Below are 16496 nucleotides of genomic sequence, written 5' to 3'. Positions count from 1 at the left end.
GGGCGCAGTGGCTCACGCCTGTAATCCTAGCACTGTAGATGGCCGAGGCAGGTGGATCACTGGAGGTCAGGAGTTCGAGACCAGCCTGAGCAAGAGCGAGACCTCGTCTCTACTAAAAATAGAAAGAAATTATCTGGCCAACTAAAAATATATATAGAAAAAATTAGCCGGGCATGGTGGCACATGCCTGTAGTCCCAGCTACTTGGGAGGCTGAGGCAGAAGGATCGCTTGAGCCTAGGAGTTTGAGGTTGCTGTGAGCTAGGCTGATGCCACGGCACTCACTCTAGCCTGGGCAACAGAGCGACACTCTGTCTCAAAAACAAAAAAAAGAAAAAGTTAATTATGTGAAAAACGAGGCTTGCAGGTGACAAGAAGGGCCACCTGCAATGCTGACAGAGGACGGGGGCCCACCCCTGCAGAGTGCTGAGCTAGGCACCCACGGCCAGAGGTAGAGATTTTGAACAGGTAGAGATGTCTCTCAGGGGTCATTATTGTGCCCCCACTGAGGCCCCAGAGCACCCTGTCAGTCATCCATTCATTCATTAAACAAGTAAACAAATATCTATGAAGTCCCAACACTGGGCAGGCATCTTGCTAGGTCCGGACTGGGGGCGGGGAGGGGGCGCATCATGAAAGGCTCTGGGACCAAGCTTGCCTGGCACAGACAGGCTGAGCCCAGCTCAGCCGGGGAAAAGGCAGGCAGACCCCTCCATGCCCTCGGAGAAGGTCTCTGCAACCCAGGCTGAGGCCAGCTGTATCAGACCGCTCCGCCTTCACGGCCAAGGCCGTTTCTAGGTGGTGGGCTGGCTTGTTTGGGTTTGTTTTCCCTTTGCTTCCCAGTGAGTTCCTTTTAAAAACATCCACCCATGTCTCCGCTGAACTAAAGGGAAAGGAATTTGTCTGGAGCCCCAGGAAAGCAGAGATGGGAAGGCCCCAGGGGCCAGGCGGGGGCCCTAAGCCACACTGTGCAGCTGCAGGGAGAACAGTGAGCCCAGCTTGGGCTGCTGTGGGGCATTCCTGAGGGGACAAGGGGGGACTGAGGAGCAGAGAGAGAGGAGACTGGGGGCGCACAGGGAGACTCAGGGACAGAGGGTGAGGCTGAGGGGCAGAGACAGGGGAGGCAGGGTATGGGCTAACCCAGGGGCACGGAAGGGGAGAGGAGGGGGGAGTGGCAGCAGGGAGAGGGGGCCGAGGTGCATCTAGAGGCAGCTGAGCCTGAAGCTGGGGGAGTCCCACGGCCACAGCCCTGAAGGGCCCCGATGCCCTCCCTGGCCCTGCTGTCTCCTTGCAGTTCCCTGGCCAAGGAATGAGCCTGCCTGATCTCAGCCACCCCACCCAGGTGACCCCACCCTGGAACAAAGGGGGAAGTGGCCCTATGGGCCTGCCTGCTTCCAGCTCAGGGCTGGCTCAGTCACCAGGCAGGCACTTGTTGTAGCAACAGTCCCTGGGGACCCACCCTGGGAAACAGGACTGCTGGCAGAAAAGATGGGGGACCCAGGGTCCCCACCCCCTCCAGCCCCCAAAGCTGCCTTGGGCCTCGTGAACAGCTGCTCTGTAAGTTGCCCCCACACCTGCTCGTTCCGGAAGGATGGGCTGGCTCACCTAGAAGGCAGGTGTGTTGGGCGTGTTGCTGGGCAACCCACAGAGGCATTCCCAGAGCCTGTGCAAGTGGGAGGTAGGGTGGGAGAGGACCAGGACATTGGCCCCTGATGCCCATGGTCACAGAAATCTCTGGGGCTCCCCGAGCCCCAGCTGGGCCCACCTGAGCCCCCTCCCCAGAGGGGGAGGAGAGAAGGGCTTCTGGGAAAATCCCTTAACGTGACCATTTTCTCCTGCTAACCCGGCCCTAGCGCTGGCGTCCCGGAGGTCCAGCCCCAGGTCCTAGAAGGGGGCTGGCCCTGGGCTGGCCTGGGAAGGCTTGGTGGCGGTGCAGAGCGTGGTGCAGGCAGATGGGGGCATCCACGAGAAAGCAGAGCAGCCCCAGGCCAGGGGCTTGGGCTGCCTCGGTTAGTGATAACCTTTCTCATTCACAGCCCAGTGGCCAAAGCATTTCCTCTTCCGCTGTGGCAACAATCCCAGGGCACAACCTGGTAAGGGCCACCCCGCAGCATGCAGATGAAAGGGCAGAGTGGGCAAGGGCCTGGCTCCAGGCCACACAACAGCTGTGGACAGGGGTGGGTTAGAACCCAAGTTCCAGACCCCAGCCAGGGCTCCTCCCCTACGCCAAGTGGCGCCTTCCAGAGGCAGCGAATCTCTAACCAGAGGGATTCTGGCAGGAGGTGACCAGTGGGGAATGGCTCTTTGAGGGAGAGTGAGCAGGGCCTGTGAGACCAGGGCTGGGGTCTGTCCCCTCTCTACCCCCTGAGTGCCCAGCCCCGTCCTTCCCTGGGCTGGCGGCAAGGGCTGGCCCCAAGCTATTGTCAGCAGAGGCAGGACTCTGAGCCACATGCCAGAGAATTGACTGATGGCTGGGCTTGGGGTGGCCCAGGGGTCTTCCTGGAGGAGGAGGGCCCAGAGTGGAGCCTTGAGTTGAGCAGGGTTCAGGAAGACCTGGGAGGGAAATGGGAATGGGAAGACGGCACCTTCCAGAAGCCCCACCCCCACCACAGCCCAGCCGGGCGCCATTGTCCAAACCAGGCCCAATTAGTGCCCAATTAGACCGAGGTTGGGGTCAGCTGCCGGCCAAGGTCTCGCCACCCCTCAGAGCTTCACCAAGCCAAGCACAAAAGCTTCCTGGGCACCACCTCTGCTGCATCAGGAAAGGGAAAAAAGCACAGAAGAAAGGGTAAATTCACCCCTTTTGTTTCTTTGCTATTACCTTGGGCGGAACAAAGAAGCAACTGCCTCCCCTCCCCAGGAGGGCAGCTTCCATAGAGCAGGGAATCTGCTTTAAGCAGCAATTTGCACAGATTTGTTGTGGGTGGGAGGCCCAGATGACATTCGAGGTGAACCAGGAGCAGGGATCTGGGGTGAGCAGGGCCCTAGTTCCAGAACCTTCTGTGACTCCTGACTGCCCTAGGTTCAGAAGCAGAGCTTCCCGGCCTGGCACTCAAGGAGGCCTGCTCCAGCTCTCTCCAGACAGGCGCTTTGCTGCCTCCAAAGAGTCCAGGGCCGCATTGGCCCCCACAGCTTTGCTCAGACTGCTCTCCACACCTCGAGTCCCACCTGCACCTCAAAAGTCCAGCTCCACCCCTCCCCTGCTGCAGCCCCTCCCCCCGGACTTACACTCCCAGGATGTGAGCTGTGTCCCATGGCAGGGCCCCTCCTACTCTCAGGGCAGGGGTCTCCCCACCCCCCAACAGAGCTGAGCCTAGGGGTGGAAATACTGCTGCCAGACCTTGCTGGGGAGCAGGTGGAAGGCAGATATATACCAAGACAGAGTCTGGAATGGGGCTTGGGACGCTGGGGCCCCCTGGGGTGGTGGCAGATGGAGAAGGGACCCACCGGTGCCATGCCTCCTCCAGGCTCCCACCCCCCCAGGCAAGGCCCCATCGCAGAGACCTCCCTGTCCAAACCTCCCCAGCCCCACCCTCTGTGCCTTGGACCCCAGCCACTCTCACTCAGCCACGCCCTTGCTGCCTCAGTGTCCCCACCGCCCAAAGAGGCTCACAGTCCTCCCTCGCCTGCCCTCTGCTGGTGACGCGGTTCCAAGCGAATGGAGGGAAAGAAAGAAGCTTGTTCTTGCGGCCAATGGATTCTGTTGTCACAGGGTCCCACAGTGGGTGGGAAGGGAGCTGGGCTGGCTGGGCAGTGGCCAAGGACAGAGGGGCCAAGGACAGAGGGGCCAGGGACCCAGTGGCATTGGCCTGGGTGTTTCCAGCAGTAAGGGGGCTGCTTGGCCACAGTGAGCCCCGACCCCAGGGAAAATACCCATCTCTTTCAGCAAAGCTTTGGGCCCAGCCCCCACCCTCTCCCTCTCATCCCTCAGATCTGGCCTCCTGCTCCCAGATCTCTGGAACTGGGGGAGGCCAGCACCAGTTTTCAAGCTGAATGTTTCCATGTGATTTTAAAGAAATAAATTCCCTTTAAAGGTAGGGATAACTGAGATAGCCAAGCGAGGCCTCTGCGTTCTGAGAGGGCCTGCAGGAGTTCTGCCTATCGGACGGTGGGAAATCTGGCAGGAGCGGGGTCGGAGGTTCGCCTGAGGGAGTCAGAGAGGCAGGGAGGCCCTCCCGGAGCTGGAGGGGAACGTGCAGGGGGCCCCTGACCAGTAGGGAGTGCCAGGCTGGTGTGGGTCAGGGAGGTGAGCTTTGAAGATTGAAAGGGCCGGAAGGCTGGGCCCCTGGGGGGAGTGGCCGAGGCTGAATTCTGAAAGGGGTCTCGAAAGGGGTCTCGTTATGCAAGGATGGACCACCTTAAAGGTCCAAGTTGGAAGTTAATCACGAGGGCAGTGGGAGCCATTGGAGGGGTCTGAGAGGTCAGGGAGAATGTTCCAGTTACCTACTGTTGCATAACCAACTACCCCAAAACGTAGTTTAAAACAATAATTTTTTCTTTTACACATCCCATAGTTTTGCGGGTCAGGAACTCAGCCAAGCACAGCAGGGTGGGCTCGTCTCTACTCTACGTTATGGGGCGGGAGCTGGAGCAGCTTGGGGCTGGGTGGGCCTCGCCCTCTCCCGCTCGGTTAGTTCGGGCGTCCTCCCTCTCGGGGCAGCAGGAAGGTAGCAGGTGGCAGGGAAGAGTTGGGGTTACTTCAAGATGGGTCTTGTGCCGAGCCCCTAACCTCCCCACCCAGCCTCACTGTCTTCCCTGGGGTTGGCCCAGGACAGAGGCCCCGGCTGAGGTTCAAGGTTCACTGCGTGACCTTGAGCCAGTCCCTGTGCCTCTCTGGCCCCATCATCAGAACCTCTGAGACGGGACTTCCAGGGCTAAAGAAGGCAGGGTGGACTGCCTGGAGGAGGGTCATGTGCACCTAGGGCTGGGGAGCAAGGCACCCCAGTCCACGCCTTTCCACAACACGAGCTGCGGGCGCTGAGGCTGGCCTCATCCTCCGCAGGCTGAAGCCGGAGTGTCCGTGGGAGGCGGCTGCCCTCTGCCGGCTGCAAAGGCAAACACATGCAGGTGGCCGCGGCCTGCCAGGGATGGAGCCTCCTGGCCTGGGGACCCAGTGATTGGGTGGCTGCCCAGGGAGGGGAGAAGGAGGAGAGGGTGTGTGCCCAGTCCAGCAAACCAACCTTCTGCGCCCCCTCCAGCCCCAGCCGACCCTGCCACCCACACTGCCTCAGACCAGCAACCTGTCTCAGGCCTCCTTCCCCGCTCTACCCTGCCTCTCCAGCCCCTGCCCCCCACGCACCCCTCCCTCCTGTCTTCTGATTCTCCAGGAAACCCCCTCTCCCCCTCTCCCCACCCCCCCTGCCTCTGCTGGACGCTGTGTCCCCAGCTACCTGTGTCCCCTCTCAGCCTCACTGCCCTCAGACCTCAGCCCACAACCTGGCCTTCAGAGCACAGACCCAGGCCGCCAGGGGCCACCTCCTCCAACCACACCCAGAGGCTCCCTCTGCAGATCTTCTCTCCTTTTTTCAAAAACCTTTTAAATTGTGAAATGCGACCCACATGCACAAAATTGCATTGAACAAAACTATGGAATATAGCCAATTATCATAAAGCAGACATCCACGAAGCCACCATCCAGGTGAAGACCTAGAGCATCACCAGCACTCTCCAGCCTCCCGTGCCCCTCCCAGCCACAGCCCTGCTCTCGCGGATGTGACCACTCTGCCCACTTCGCCTCCTTGCTTTGCTTCTCTGTGCTGTCTCCACCTAAGCATGCCTCTCGGATCACTATGACCCAATTTCCCCTTTTTAACTTCATCTAAAGGGCACCGTGCCATGTGTGTGGTTTTGCTCACCAGGGCTGGGGGGGTCCACCCGCATCGCTCCTGCTCGGTGCCGCATGGTGTTCCTCTGCCCTGTCCTCATCGCTGTGACAAGCCCTGACTGTCTCCCCTCCTCTCTGATGCTTTTACGAAGGTGGTTTTGCTTTGTGCACCATTGTTCACGCTGTCTGCAGTGGCAGCTTTGTCTCTATCACCCGCCCTGCGTGCCCCTGTGATCACCCTCCTTGGGAAGCTGTCGCAGCCGTGGCCCTGGCAGCCTGCTCCTGCCCCTGTCCTCCTGCCCCCGGCGTGCGCCCCGGCAACGAGGGCTCCTCTTCCCACCACCACCCTTTGTGCTCGAGCCCCCCTTCATTTCAACTTTCCCCCTGCTCTGAAAATCTGCTCCCTGCCCGAGGCTCTGGTCACACCCCTGAGGGCTGCTCTCCCACCCACTGTCTCCCGCCAAGACTGCAAGCTTGCCCACGTCAGCCACCTGCTGGCCACCTCCACCCGGGGTCCTGCAGGTACCTCACCCCCAGCCGCTCCTCCTGCCCACTCCAGGCATGCGCCTCCTCCACCCAAAGACCCCAAGCTCCACCCTTCCTCCTCTGTCACCTCCCTCTGCCATGCTCAGTCCCCCTCAGTCTGCCTCCGCCCACTGCAGGTCTCAGCCGGCTCCCTGCTCTGGGCCTCCATTCCCCATCCGTCCTCGGTGCTGGGCAGCCAGAGGGGTCTTGTCACCTGCAACCTCCCCCAGCTTAGCCCCTTCAGGGGCCTTCAGGACCGAGTCCAAGCTCCTGAGACTGGCCTTTGAGGCCCCCTTCAGCCTGCCCGCTGTCTCTGCAGCCACACCCCTGCGCTCATTCCCTGCACTCTGCCCCCAGTAACCCTCCAGCTCTGCCCCTCCCCCCACACACTCTGGCCTCCCTGCCTTTGCCACAGCGTCCCCTCTGCCTGAGAGCCCTCTCTCCACCCCCAGGTGCCTCCTTATCCTTATCCTCCCCGAGTCAGCTCAGGTCATCACCACCTCCCGGAAGCCTTCCAGGATGCCCAGGCTGGGAAAGAACCTCCTCTAAGCTTCCCTCTGTCACAGATGTCATTGCTGTCCCCTCAGTGTAGATGGGAGACCACAGCAGGCAGGGACGGTCTAGGGCCATCTGTGCTCTGTGGAGCACGCAGCATGGCACAAACAGAGCTGGCACACATGGCGCTCAGCAAGTGTTGGTGACTGGGGGGTTATTGTGCTGCTTCCAGCGTGGGCTTAACACTGAGTCTCTGTGACCTTGGGAACACCACTTCCAGCCTCAGTTTCCCCACCCGTGCAATGAGGGTACAGGGTCCTTGCGACCAATGTAGTTGGTGGCAGCCACAGACATATTTGGACGAGGTGCCTCCGATTGCAACACACATGCTTCTTACTGGGGGGCTGCTTCTTGTGTTGCCCCCCAGGCTTTGGTAAGGCAATCACCACCCCCTCCTTAGTGGAGACTGGATCTCAGCTCTGTAAGACGAGAGTAGTCACACAGTCACACCTTGGTGCCCAGTGCCCAGGGCTCTTATAAGAATAACTTTTTTAAAAGAAGGCACTCCCAGGGTGATACAGGGAAGGGAGTTACGGTTGCCAGGCACCCGAGCTGCCAGGGCCTGGGCTGGCCCTCCTCTCACCCCCTCTTGCCCACAGCACCCTCCCCTGGGGGGGGGGTGATTTTCCCATTCCACAGATGAGGATGCTGAGGCTCAGAGAACACCTGCCCCCTTCCAGAGCCAAAGAGGAGGTGTTGGTGCAGCAAAGGCCACCAGTGTTCGGTGGCAGTGGGGCAATTTGAACCCAGAGCCACCTGGTATTTCTCACCTCTGAGAGCCGAGCTCCTGGTGGTGGTGGGTGAGGATGCGGTGGGCACTCAGGCACAGGCACAGTGGCTTTGGAGTCAGTGCCCCAGAGGACGTGCCAGCCCAGAGACAAGACAGGGAAGGGACTGGCATCCTGCCCCTCCCCCAGCAGGCTGGGAACTGTGTGGGGGGAGCAGGCAGTGGTGGGGGCAGGACCACAGCAGGAATCTGGGGCAGTGTCCTGCGTGTTCTCAAGGCTGGGCTGTGACGCAGGGCATGGCCCTGGAGGGGGAGCCCAGCTCCAGGCTGCAGGGAGAGGTCAGGGCTGCCCACCTGCAGGCTGTGGCCTCCCAACCCAGCTGTGCTGCCCAAGGTCCCTGCTGTGCAGGGGCAGGGAGGAGGGAAGCTGAGGAGGGAGGACAGGCCTGCATGGTTCCCATGAACATAGAGTACTGGCCAGGATAGAGATCGAGGGGCCAGGGCCAAGGTCCCCCTCCATCACCCTGGGGGGCCCCCACTCTCAGAGCACAGCCAGGCTGGGGGACGGGGAAGGGACCTGTGGAAGGCCCACGGGGCTAGTCTCCAAGGGCTGCAGGCCAGCAGGGACCATCTGGCAGAGGCAGGGACACCATGCTCTCCCTCCCTCTCCCTTCTCACCCTGGGCCCAGCTTTCTTCCTCTGCCAATGGCGGATGTTAGTTACAGGGCTCTGCTCCCCACAGGACTGCTGAGTTAGAGAACAGTGGGGTCTTAGAAAGGACAAGCCCCGGAATGAGAAGAGGAGGTGATCAGATTCAGACCGGGGGATGAGGGGAGGGTAGGCCCAAGGGCTGGCAGCCCCTTCCTGGGATGCCCTGTGTGCACACATACGTCCTGTTCTGGGTGAGATCATAGTAATTTGCTCTTCTGCTTCACAATAGAGTGCGGCCATCCCTCTGTGTCGGTGCAGTTAAATCTGGGTCATTCTTTGTAACTACGCCTGCAGTCTGGAGAGTGAGCATGCCCTAGTATGAGACCACAGACCGCGCTGCGGTGAGCATCCTTGAACATGTTTCCTGGGCGTGCGTGTGCATGTTTCTCTAGGAGATAACCCTGGAAGATGAGCAACCCACGTCGTTGCTGTTGTCATTGTCCGGAGCAGACATGTGAGAGTTTGAACCAGGCTGGAGAAGGAGGGGACAAATTTCCTTTGCCAAAATACCGTGGGCTTCCTCCACCCGGGCTTCTGGGCCTCTCAAGCCCTCCTCAGCCATGGGACGCCATAAATTGAAGATCTGGGGCACAGCCGAGGAGGGGCAGGGAGGCTGGGGGCAGCGAGGAGGAAGAGGAAGGGGCCTGACGTGTTGACTGAAGCAGAACAGAAAGGGGTTGGGACGAGAACAGCAGCCTCCGCGTTATACCTGCCTGGGCGGGGGCTTCCCACACCGACTCTGAGCCTGCAGCGGCCCCGGGTGTCTCCCGTGTGAGGACTCTGAGGCTCAGAAGGTGAAGGGCCACGCTGGGCTTCTGATCTGGGCTGCCCACAGAGCCCTGAGTGTGTGTGCGGTCCCTGGACTGAGTCCCCCAGTTGACAGTGCTGTCTGAGGATGCCAGATGGGCAGGTCTGGAGGAGCCAAGACCTGGAACTCGGCTGGGGCAGGTGCCGGGGAGATGGACCTGGCACAGGCACCGGTTAGAGGCAGTCCAGCCAGAAGGCTAGACAGTGGCAGGTGACAAGTGGCATCTGACGAGCCCCTGCTGTCTGGGGACCCCTCCCTTAGAAGCCGAGGCCTGCGGTGCAGCAGGTGGGAGGCAGTGGTGGGGTAGCCAGGCCACATCCGCAGTCAGCATGGGGCCCAAGCGGGACCTGGGGGCAGAGCTCTGCTGCCTGGGGGCATGAGCCCCCACCCCCGTGTGAGGCCTCGCACAGCTTCGAGAAGCCCAAGGCCACCAGGACTCAGCAAACTCCTAAGCAAACTCTCTTCCCTGCTCCATGTCCTCCCCCTCCCAGCTCACGCCTCCTCCTCTTCTACCCAGACCTTTGTGGCTTCCTTTGGGGTTGCCTTTCCTATTGTGCTGTTCAGATTTAAGAAACTCCCTTCACCAAACTTTTTGTAATTTTTGATTATAAAACAAATGCATATAAATATAGCTCATGAATCTTCCTATGTATATAAATGAGCAAGCATGAATTTTTCCCAAATTGGCATTGTACTGCTAATTCATTTTTGCAGCCTGCTTTGATCACTTGTCAACATATGGTGAGGTGTCCATGTCTGAGGGTACCGTGGCAGGACTGCATGGCACTTAAGAACACGGGCTGAAGGCCCCACAGACCTGGATTTCAGAGCCTGGCTCTGCCACTCAGGAGTTTGGTAACCAAGCACGGTACCCACCTTTCTGGGTCTTGGTTTCCCCATCAGGAAATGGGGATGATTTTAGTGCCCGCCCTCACAGGCTTGTCGTGAGGACCAAGGGAGAGCACATGAAACGTTCAGAAGCAGCCCTGGGACATAGCAAATGCTCAGTGAACTTCAGATGTTAGGATTACTGTTACTCCTTTTTTTTATTTCAGCATATTACGGGGGTACAGACATTTAGGTTACCTATATTGCCTTTGCCCCACCCGAGTCAGAGCTTCAAACAGGTCCATCCCCCAGACAGTGCGCACCGCACCCATTAGGTGTGAATATACCCATCCCCTCCTCCCCACTCCCACCTGCCTGACACCCAGTGAATGTTACTACTATATGTGCATGTAAGTGTTGGTCAGTTAAGTCACTTAATACCAATTTGATGGTGAGTACATGTGGTGCTTGTTTTTCCATTCTTGTATTACTTCACTTAGTAGAATGGGTTCCAGCTCTATCCAGGATAATGTAAGAGGTGCCAGATCACCATTGTTTTTTGTAGTTGAGTAGTACTCCATGGCATACATATACCACATTTTATTAATCCACTTATGTATTAATGGGCACTTGGGTTGTTTCCACATCTTTGCAATTGTGAATTGTGCTGCTATAAACATTCTAGTGCAGATGTCTTTTTTATAGAATGTCTTTTGTTCCTTTGGGTAGATGCCCAGCAATGGGATTGCTGGATCAAATGGTAGTTCTACTGGTAGTTCTTTGAGGTATCTCCATATTGCTTTCCACAGAGGTTGTACTAGTTTGCAATCCCAGGATTACTGTTACTCCTAACCTAAAGACTGAGTCCAACTTCCTGGCCCCCACCTTGCAACCCACATCTTGTAGCAGGATCCCAACTCCACCCTGAGTCCCTACCTGGGTCTCCTGGGCCTAGCGTGGGTCCTTTCCTGACCGCTGGGCTGGTTGGGGGCTGGTGCCAAGGTCAGCTCCCAAGTTGCATTCAGTGGAATTTCCGAGAGGTTCTTCGCCAGGTCCTCAGTGCTGTGAGAAGAGAGGAGCTAGAAGAAGAAGGAGGGGAAGGCTAAGAAGTGGCTGTGCCTTAGACTCTGGGGACCTGGCCCGGATCACTTCAAGTCTCTGCTGCCCATAGTCTCCCTTGCCTTGTGTCTGGGCCCTGGGTCCCCCTCATCTGGTATCATGGGACATGATGTGGCCCGTGGGAGAGAACATTAGTGCAGCTGCCCTGTCATGGCCAGGAGGGTGAGGACCCTGTCATAACCACCCCTCCGCAGACTTGCTAAGAGTTAGGGGCATGGTTTGGGCTCATGCTGCTTTTTGGCCTTGGGGGTGACCCACTGACTTCCAGGTGTGGGTGCAGAAGTGGGATGGGGGCTCCCGTGGGACACAGGGCTCAGCTCTGGGCTCTGGGACCCACAGGAGATGAACAACTACCGGCGGGCCATGCAGAAGATGGCGGAGGACATCCTGTCCCTGCGGAAACAGACCAGTATCCTGGAGGGGGAGAACCGCCTGCTGAGGAGCCAGCTGGCCCAGCAGGAGCTGGAAGACGGGCAGGGCAAAGCCCACGAGGCCCAGAGCCTGGGTGAGGATGTGCAGGCCACTGAGGGCATCCAGGCACCTGCCCGGGCCTGGGCTCTGGGTTGTGCGACAGGGTGGTAGGGAGCTTTTCCCAGATGTGCCTGCAGCTGCACTCAGGCTAGCAGGAGCCCCCCATGCCCACAGACACCCATCCCGACCCTGCCCCACTGGGGCCCCTGAGGGAGGAAACAGAGAATGCAGTCCTGTCTCAAGCCCCAGGGCTGAGAGCCGATTTGGGCGGAGAGAGGCCCCTCCCTGAGCTGGCTCCCACACCCACCCACCCAGCAGTGTCCATGAAGCAGAAACTGCTGCTGAGCGAGATGGACATAAAGAAACTGAGGGACAAGGTGCAGCATCTGCAGAATGAGCTGATTCGCGTGAGCTGGGGTCGGGCGGGGAGGGAGCTAGGGTGGGCAGCGTTGGGGGGACAAGTGTGCAGGAGCAGGAGGGATGGCAGGGAAAGGAAGTAGAGGCACAGAGGGAAGGGGGCCCAGCCCGGTGGAGGACTCAGCAGAGGGGCCAACGGGGACTCCCAGGCACCCACCCATTCCTTCCCCCTCCCTCGCAGAAGAACGACCGAGAGAAGGAGCTGCTCCTTCTGCACCAGGCCCAGCAGCCGCAGGGGGCGCTGCTGAAACGGTACCAGGACAAGCTGCTGAAGATGAAGGCGCTGGAGGAGACCGTGCGGCACCAGGAGAAGGCAGGTGCCAGAGGGGCCGCCCCCAGAGGCCCCCCTGTGACAGCAGGGTGTGGAGCCCCCGGGCCAGCCCAGTCTCTGCCCTGCCCTCCAGGTGATCGAGAAGATGGAGCAGGTGCTGGAGGACAGGCTGCGGGAGAGGACAGAGCCGCCGCCTCCCAACAGGAGACGTGAGTGAATCTACACCCCAGCTCTGCCCCTGCCCTGGGCCCTGCCTTCCTGCGCAGAGAGCCCACTCGCTCAGCTGCGACTGTGGGTCTAGGAGACCCGGGATCACCCGCTGCCCTACTCATTCCAGCACTGAGACTTCCAGAGGTCCCCTGGGCTCCCTCCTTCCCTGGGAGCCCCTCGGGACACAGTTGGGACACAGTGTGTGAGCCAGGCTAGAAGGAGGCTGCACCTCCCCAGGGGAGGACCCTGCAGACTAGAGCAGAGAGGGGCGTCCCCCAGGCAGCAGTTCCCAACTCCTAATTCCAGGACACTTGGAGTTATTTCTCCAGTTCCTTGTATCTTCAGAGCTTCTGCCTGTGCAAAGCAAACAAACATACTTGATTAAATCAGTGATTTATTGGGTTTTTTTTTTTCCCCATTGATGTTAACCAAAGCCACCTAGAACTGCCAGTCAGAGGTGGCTCTGACAAGCAGGAAAGAACCAGGTGCCACCGTAACAGGCCAGCCCAAAGCAAGGGACTTCCCGGAGCTCGCCTGTGCAGCCTCACCACAGCCCCCTGTGCCAGCCCTGTGCTCAGCCTTCATGGCAGGGGGTGTGGGAGGGTCTAAAGGTCTTTAGAAAGCTGGACCAGACGTTCAGGGCCACTGAGGTCCTCGGGAGTCTGGGTGAGAGACCAGGAAGGCAACCTAGGGAAACAGCCTAGAAGGACAGCCTGAGGAGTGTGGGTCCCATCCGGCTGGCAGTAGGGAGCCACTGGAAGCTTGGGAGCAGAGGAGGGGCAGATTGGAGCAAAATGCTGGGGCAAGTCAGGGCAGGGACATGGAGGCAGGAAGGCCCACCTCACCAGCATCTGTGGCCTTGCCTGCAGCCTTACCCGTGCTCTCAGCCTCTGGCCTTCCCCTGGGTTCTACCAGAGAGAACCTGCCAGGTGACCTTTACTCGGTGCTGCTGGCAGAAAACTCAAGGCTGCGGGCAGAGCTGGACAAGAACCGCCACCAGTCGGCGCCCATCATCCTGCAGCAGCAGGCCCTGCCGGTAAGAGCCGCCGGCACAGGCTTGGCCTGGGCCTGCCTGTGCCGGTCACCGAGTGCTCAGCAATCACTCACAACACAGTCCAAGGTGAAGATCGAGACCAGGAGCTCAGCTTCCCAGGGTCTCCCATCTGCCAGGAGTCTCCTGGAATCTGAGCTCTCAGGCCTTGCTCTTTCCCTCCTGGGGGACACACGTACCCGAAACCTCCTCTAGTACCCTAGAAAGCAAGCCCCTAGCTGACCCTCTTGCCGCTGGCCTCCACCTGGACTCCACTCAGGCCTCTCAGAACTCCCTGCTGCAGCACTTCCTGGGATTGGCACAGCCTCGGAGAGCCCTTTTCCCCCATCCCAGGTGGACCCCGGGGAGTTGGGAACAGGAGGAGACTTGGCAGAGAGGCTGCAAGAGACGGATGGCCCAGGCCACTCCAAGGGCACAGAGACCCTGCCCACACAGGTGGGTGTCCCAGGGCCCAGAAACGCCCAGGCCCCGCCCTGCTTCCAAGGCTGCTCCAGGTGCCTTCTGCTTGACAGGGACGCAAAGACGGAACACGCGGAATTATAGAAGAGGGGTGGGGCGGGGGCACGGGACAGTTTTTCTCTGCATGCCAGGCCCCGCGGGGGTCAGCTCTGTCGGGAAGCAACCCGACGCGTGGACATCCAGGGAAAGTGTGAGAGTGGGGCCTGGCTCCACAGACTCTTCTCTTCGCAAAAAGACTCCCCGTTCCAGGTTCTCTTCCGTGCACCAGAGGGAGCTCCCTGATGTAGGTCGCATCTAAAAACTGATGTGTAAAAACTCCGTGGGCTCAAAATCTGTGTGGGAAACAGCTGTTTCCCCTTCTGAACCTCAGGGAGAGGGAGCGGCCGGGTCTGGGGCTCTGCCCCGGGGAGCCGAGTTCGGAACTCAGAACCGGCTAGTCTCTCCCTCGGTGCCTCGTGGCTTCCTGAGCTCACGAGGCCAGCAGCCCCCAGCGGGGGCCACCCATGAGTTCTGCTCTGCCCACAGGATCTCCTCAGCAATTCTTCAGACAAGTTTAACCTCCTGGCCAAGCTGGAACGCGCTCAGAGCCGGATCCTGTCCCTGGAGAACCAGGTGGGTGAGGTGCAGGCATGGATCAGGCTGGGCCGGGCTCACCACACAGCCTGTGACCAGGGTCAGGGTCAGGGTCAGTGTGTGACCAGCGTCAGGGCTCAGTGTGTGACCAGGGTCAGGCTCAGTGTGTGAACAGGGTCAGGGTCAGTGTGTGACCAGGGTCAGGCTCAGTGTGTGACCAGGGTCAGGGCTCAGTGTGTGACCAGGGTCAGGCTCAGTGTGTGACCAGGGTCAGGGTCAGTGTGTGACCAGGATCAGGGCTCAGTACATTGTTGGAATGCAGAGAAGGTCCATCTGTGTCTTATTATTTGGCCCCCTGACCCTCAGCCCTGCTACCCCAGAGGTCTCTTGGGAAGATGTCAAGCCCACATTGCCCAGAGAGCAGGCTCAGGCCCTGGTTGTCCCAGCTGTCAGAGCTGAGCCCTGCTGCCCACTGGTCCTCCAACTGTCCCTCTCTTTGTCTGCAGTTAGAGGAGTCGGCTCGACGCTGGGGACGAGAGAAGCAGGACTTGGCCACACGGCTGCAGGAGCAAGAAAATGGTTTCAGGCACCCCTCAAACTCCATCATGCTAGGACAGCCAGTGAGTGACCCCTGTGGAGGAGCTCCTGGGGGCCTCGCCACCCTACCCCCCATGTCACTGGGCCCTGAGAAAAACCATGCTGGGTGCCAGTTCCTGCCCTGTTACCACCTAAAGGCCTCTCTCTGTCTCGATGCCCCCACCCATCTGAGGGGAACAGGAACTCCCTGCCAAGACCACCCCTTCCCCACGAGTGCTGTGAAACTCACAGGGGAGATGACTGTGGGTGAGGGTGGCCCACACAGGCATCTCTGGGGTGCCCTGACGCTGCCTGTGCTTTAGGGCTGGCTTTGCTCATGGCGGAGTAGCCTGTGACCCACACCCCCACAGTGCCCGGGACTCTGCCGTTAGCACGCCCTTTGTAAGCAGCCGAAAGCAGGGTGCAGTCGGCTCCGTGCCGGCTTCGCAGGAACAGGCAGACCTGCTCACACTGGCCCCTTGGGCTCAGCCCCAGGGCCACCCAGACTTCTCCTGCTCCTAAGCCAGTTGTACTTTGCCCAGGGCCGGAGGCTCAGTGGCTCCTGGGAAAAGCCTGAAAAGAACAGGGGAAGCGATAGGGAACACAGGGCTACCCTTGCAAACACACCTGAGCCCTGGGGACTCATGGAGGAATTAAGCGTCACCTGCTATGATCAAATGGGGTTAGAAATCTTTGCGAAGCCACAGCCCACTGGGTTCGGGATCCTCGGAGGCATGGCTTGCCAGGCAGGATGCCCTTAGGCAGGTCACCCCCTGAGAATGGGGGCATGCTCACGTGCCTTGCTTTGCACACCGCAGATTGCCTCCACCCAATCCAAGGACCTCAAGCGGCCCCCAAAACTGGAGCCCGTGATGCCCAGCTCGGACACTAAGCTCAACAAGGCCTCGAGCTCCCAGGAGATTCCTAACTCTCAGCAGGCCTGAGCACCGAGCAGGCCTTTTTCCTGTGTGCTGGACAGTCTCACCCCACCCCCCTAAAAATGACTTTCTTATAATAAATGCTGTAGCTCCATGTGCATCCACCTCTTTTCTGGAGTGGGGCAGCCTGGGAGCCAGCTTTCTCCTCCCAGACCCGGAATGTGGTCTGGGCCCCCTGCGGCAGCCTCAGAGCCTCCTGCCTGTCCCAGGAACTAGCATCTTCGGAAAGATGCACAGAGCCACAGTGGACCCAGGACAGTGAAGAGAGGAGGACTTCCGAAGCAAGGGCCAGGGAAACAAGCCCCTCCTAGACCTCCCGAAGAATTGAGGCCACCAGAGGCCAGCTCTGTGGGAGACATGAGGGAGGCTAGGACTTTCCATCTGCCCTCAAACATCTATCATGTCTGAAGTCCCTTTTTTAGAGACAGGGTCTTG

General features: G+C 59.5%; 1 protein-coding gene across 1 annotated transcript in view; it reads left to right on the top strand.

The window, feature by feature from the left end:
- CCDC33 (coiled-coil domain containing 33) overlaps positions 1–16067 on the top strand; it is a 102345-nt gene extending 86278 nt beyond the window's left edge. Inside the window, exons 13-21 of the mRNA XM_069491883.1 lie at positions 11435–11600; positions 11885–11973; positions 12165–12296; positions 12388–12463; positions 13169–13186; positions 13334–13500; positions 14500–14586; positions 15054–15167; positions 15942–16067. Coding sequence (XP_069347984.1) covers positions 11435–11600; positions 11885–11973; positions 12165–12296; positions 12388–12463; positions 13169–13186; positions 13334–13500; positions 14500–14586; positions 15054–15167; positions 15942–16067 — 975 coding nt within the window. The remainder of the gene's footprint in view (positions 1–11434; positions 11601–11884; positions 11974–12164; positions 12297–12387; positions 12464–13168; positions 13187–13333; positions 13501–14499; positions 14587–15053; positions 15168–15941) is intronic.
- The last annotated feature ends 429 nt before the right edge of the window (positions 16068–16496 follow it).

The sequence above is a fragment of the Eulemur rufifrons genome, chromosome 2, assembly GCF_041146395.1.
Source record: "Eulemur rufifrons isolate Redbay chromosome 2, OSU_ERuf_1, whole genome shotgun sequence".
In the NCBI taxonomy this organism is placed as follows: Eukaryota; Metazoa; Chordata; class Mammalia; order Primates; family Lemuridae; genus Eulemur; species Eulemur rufifrons.
The sequence above is the reverse complement of the archived record's forward strand: the minus strand, read 5'-3'. Positions and strand labels throughout refer to the sequence as shown.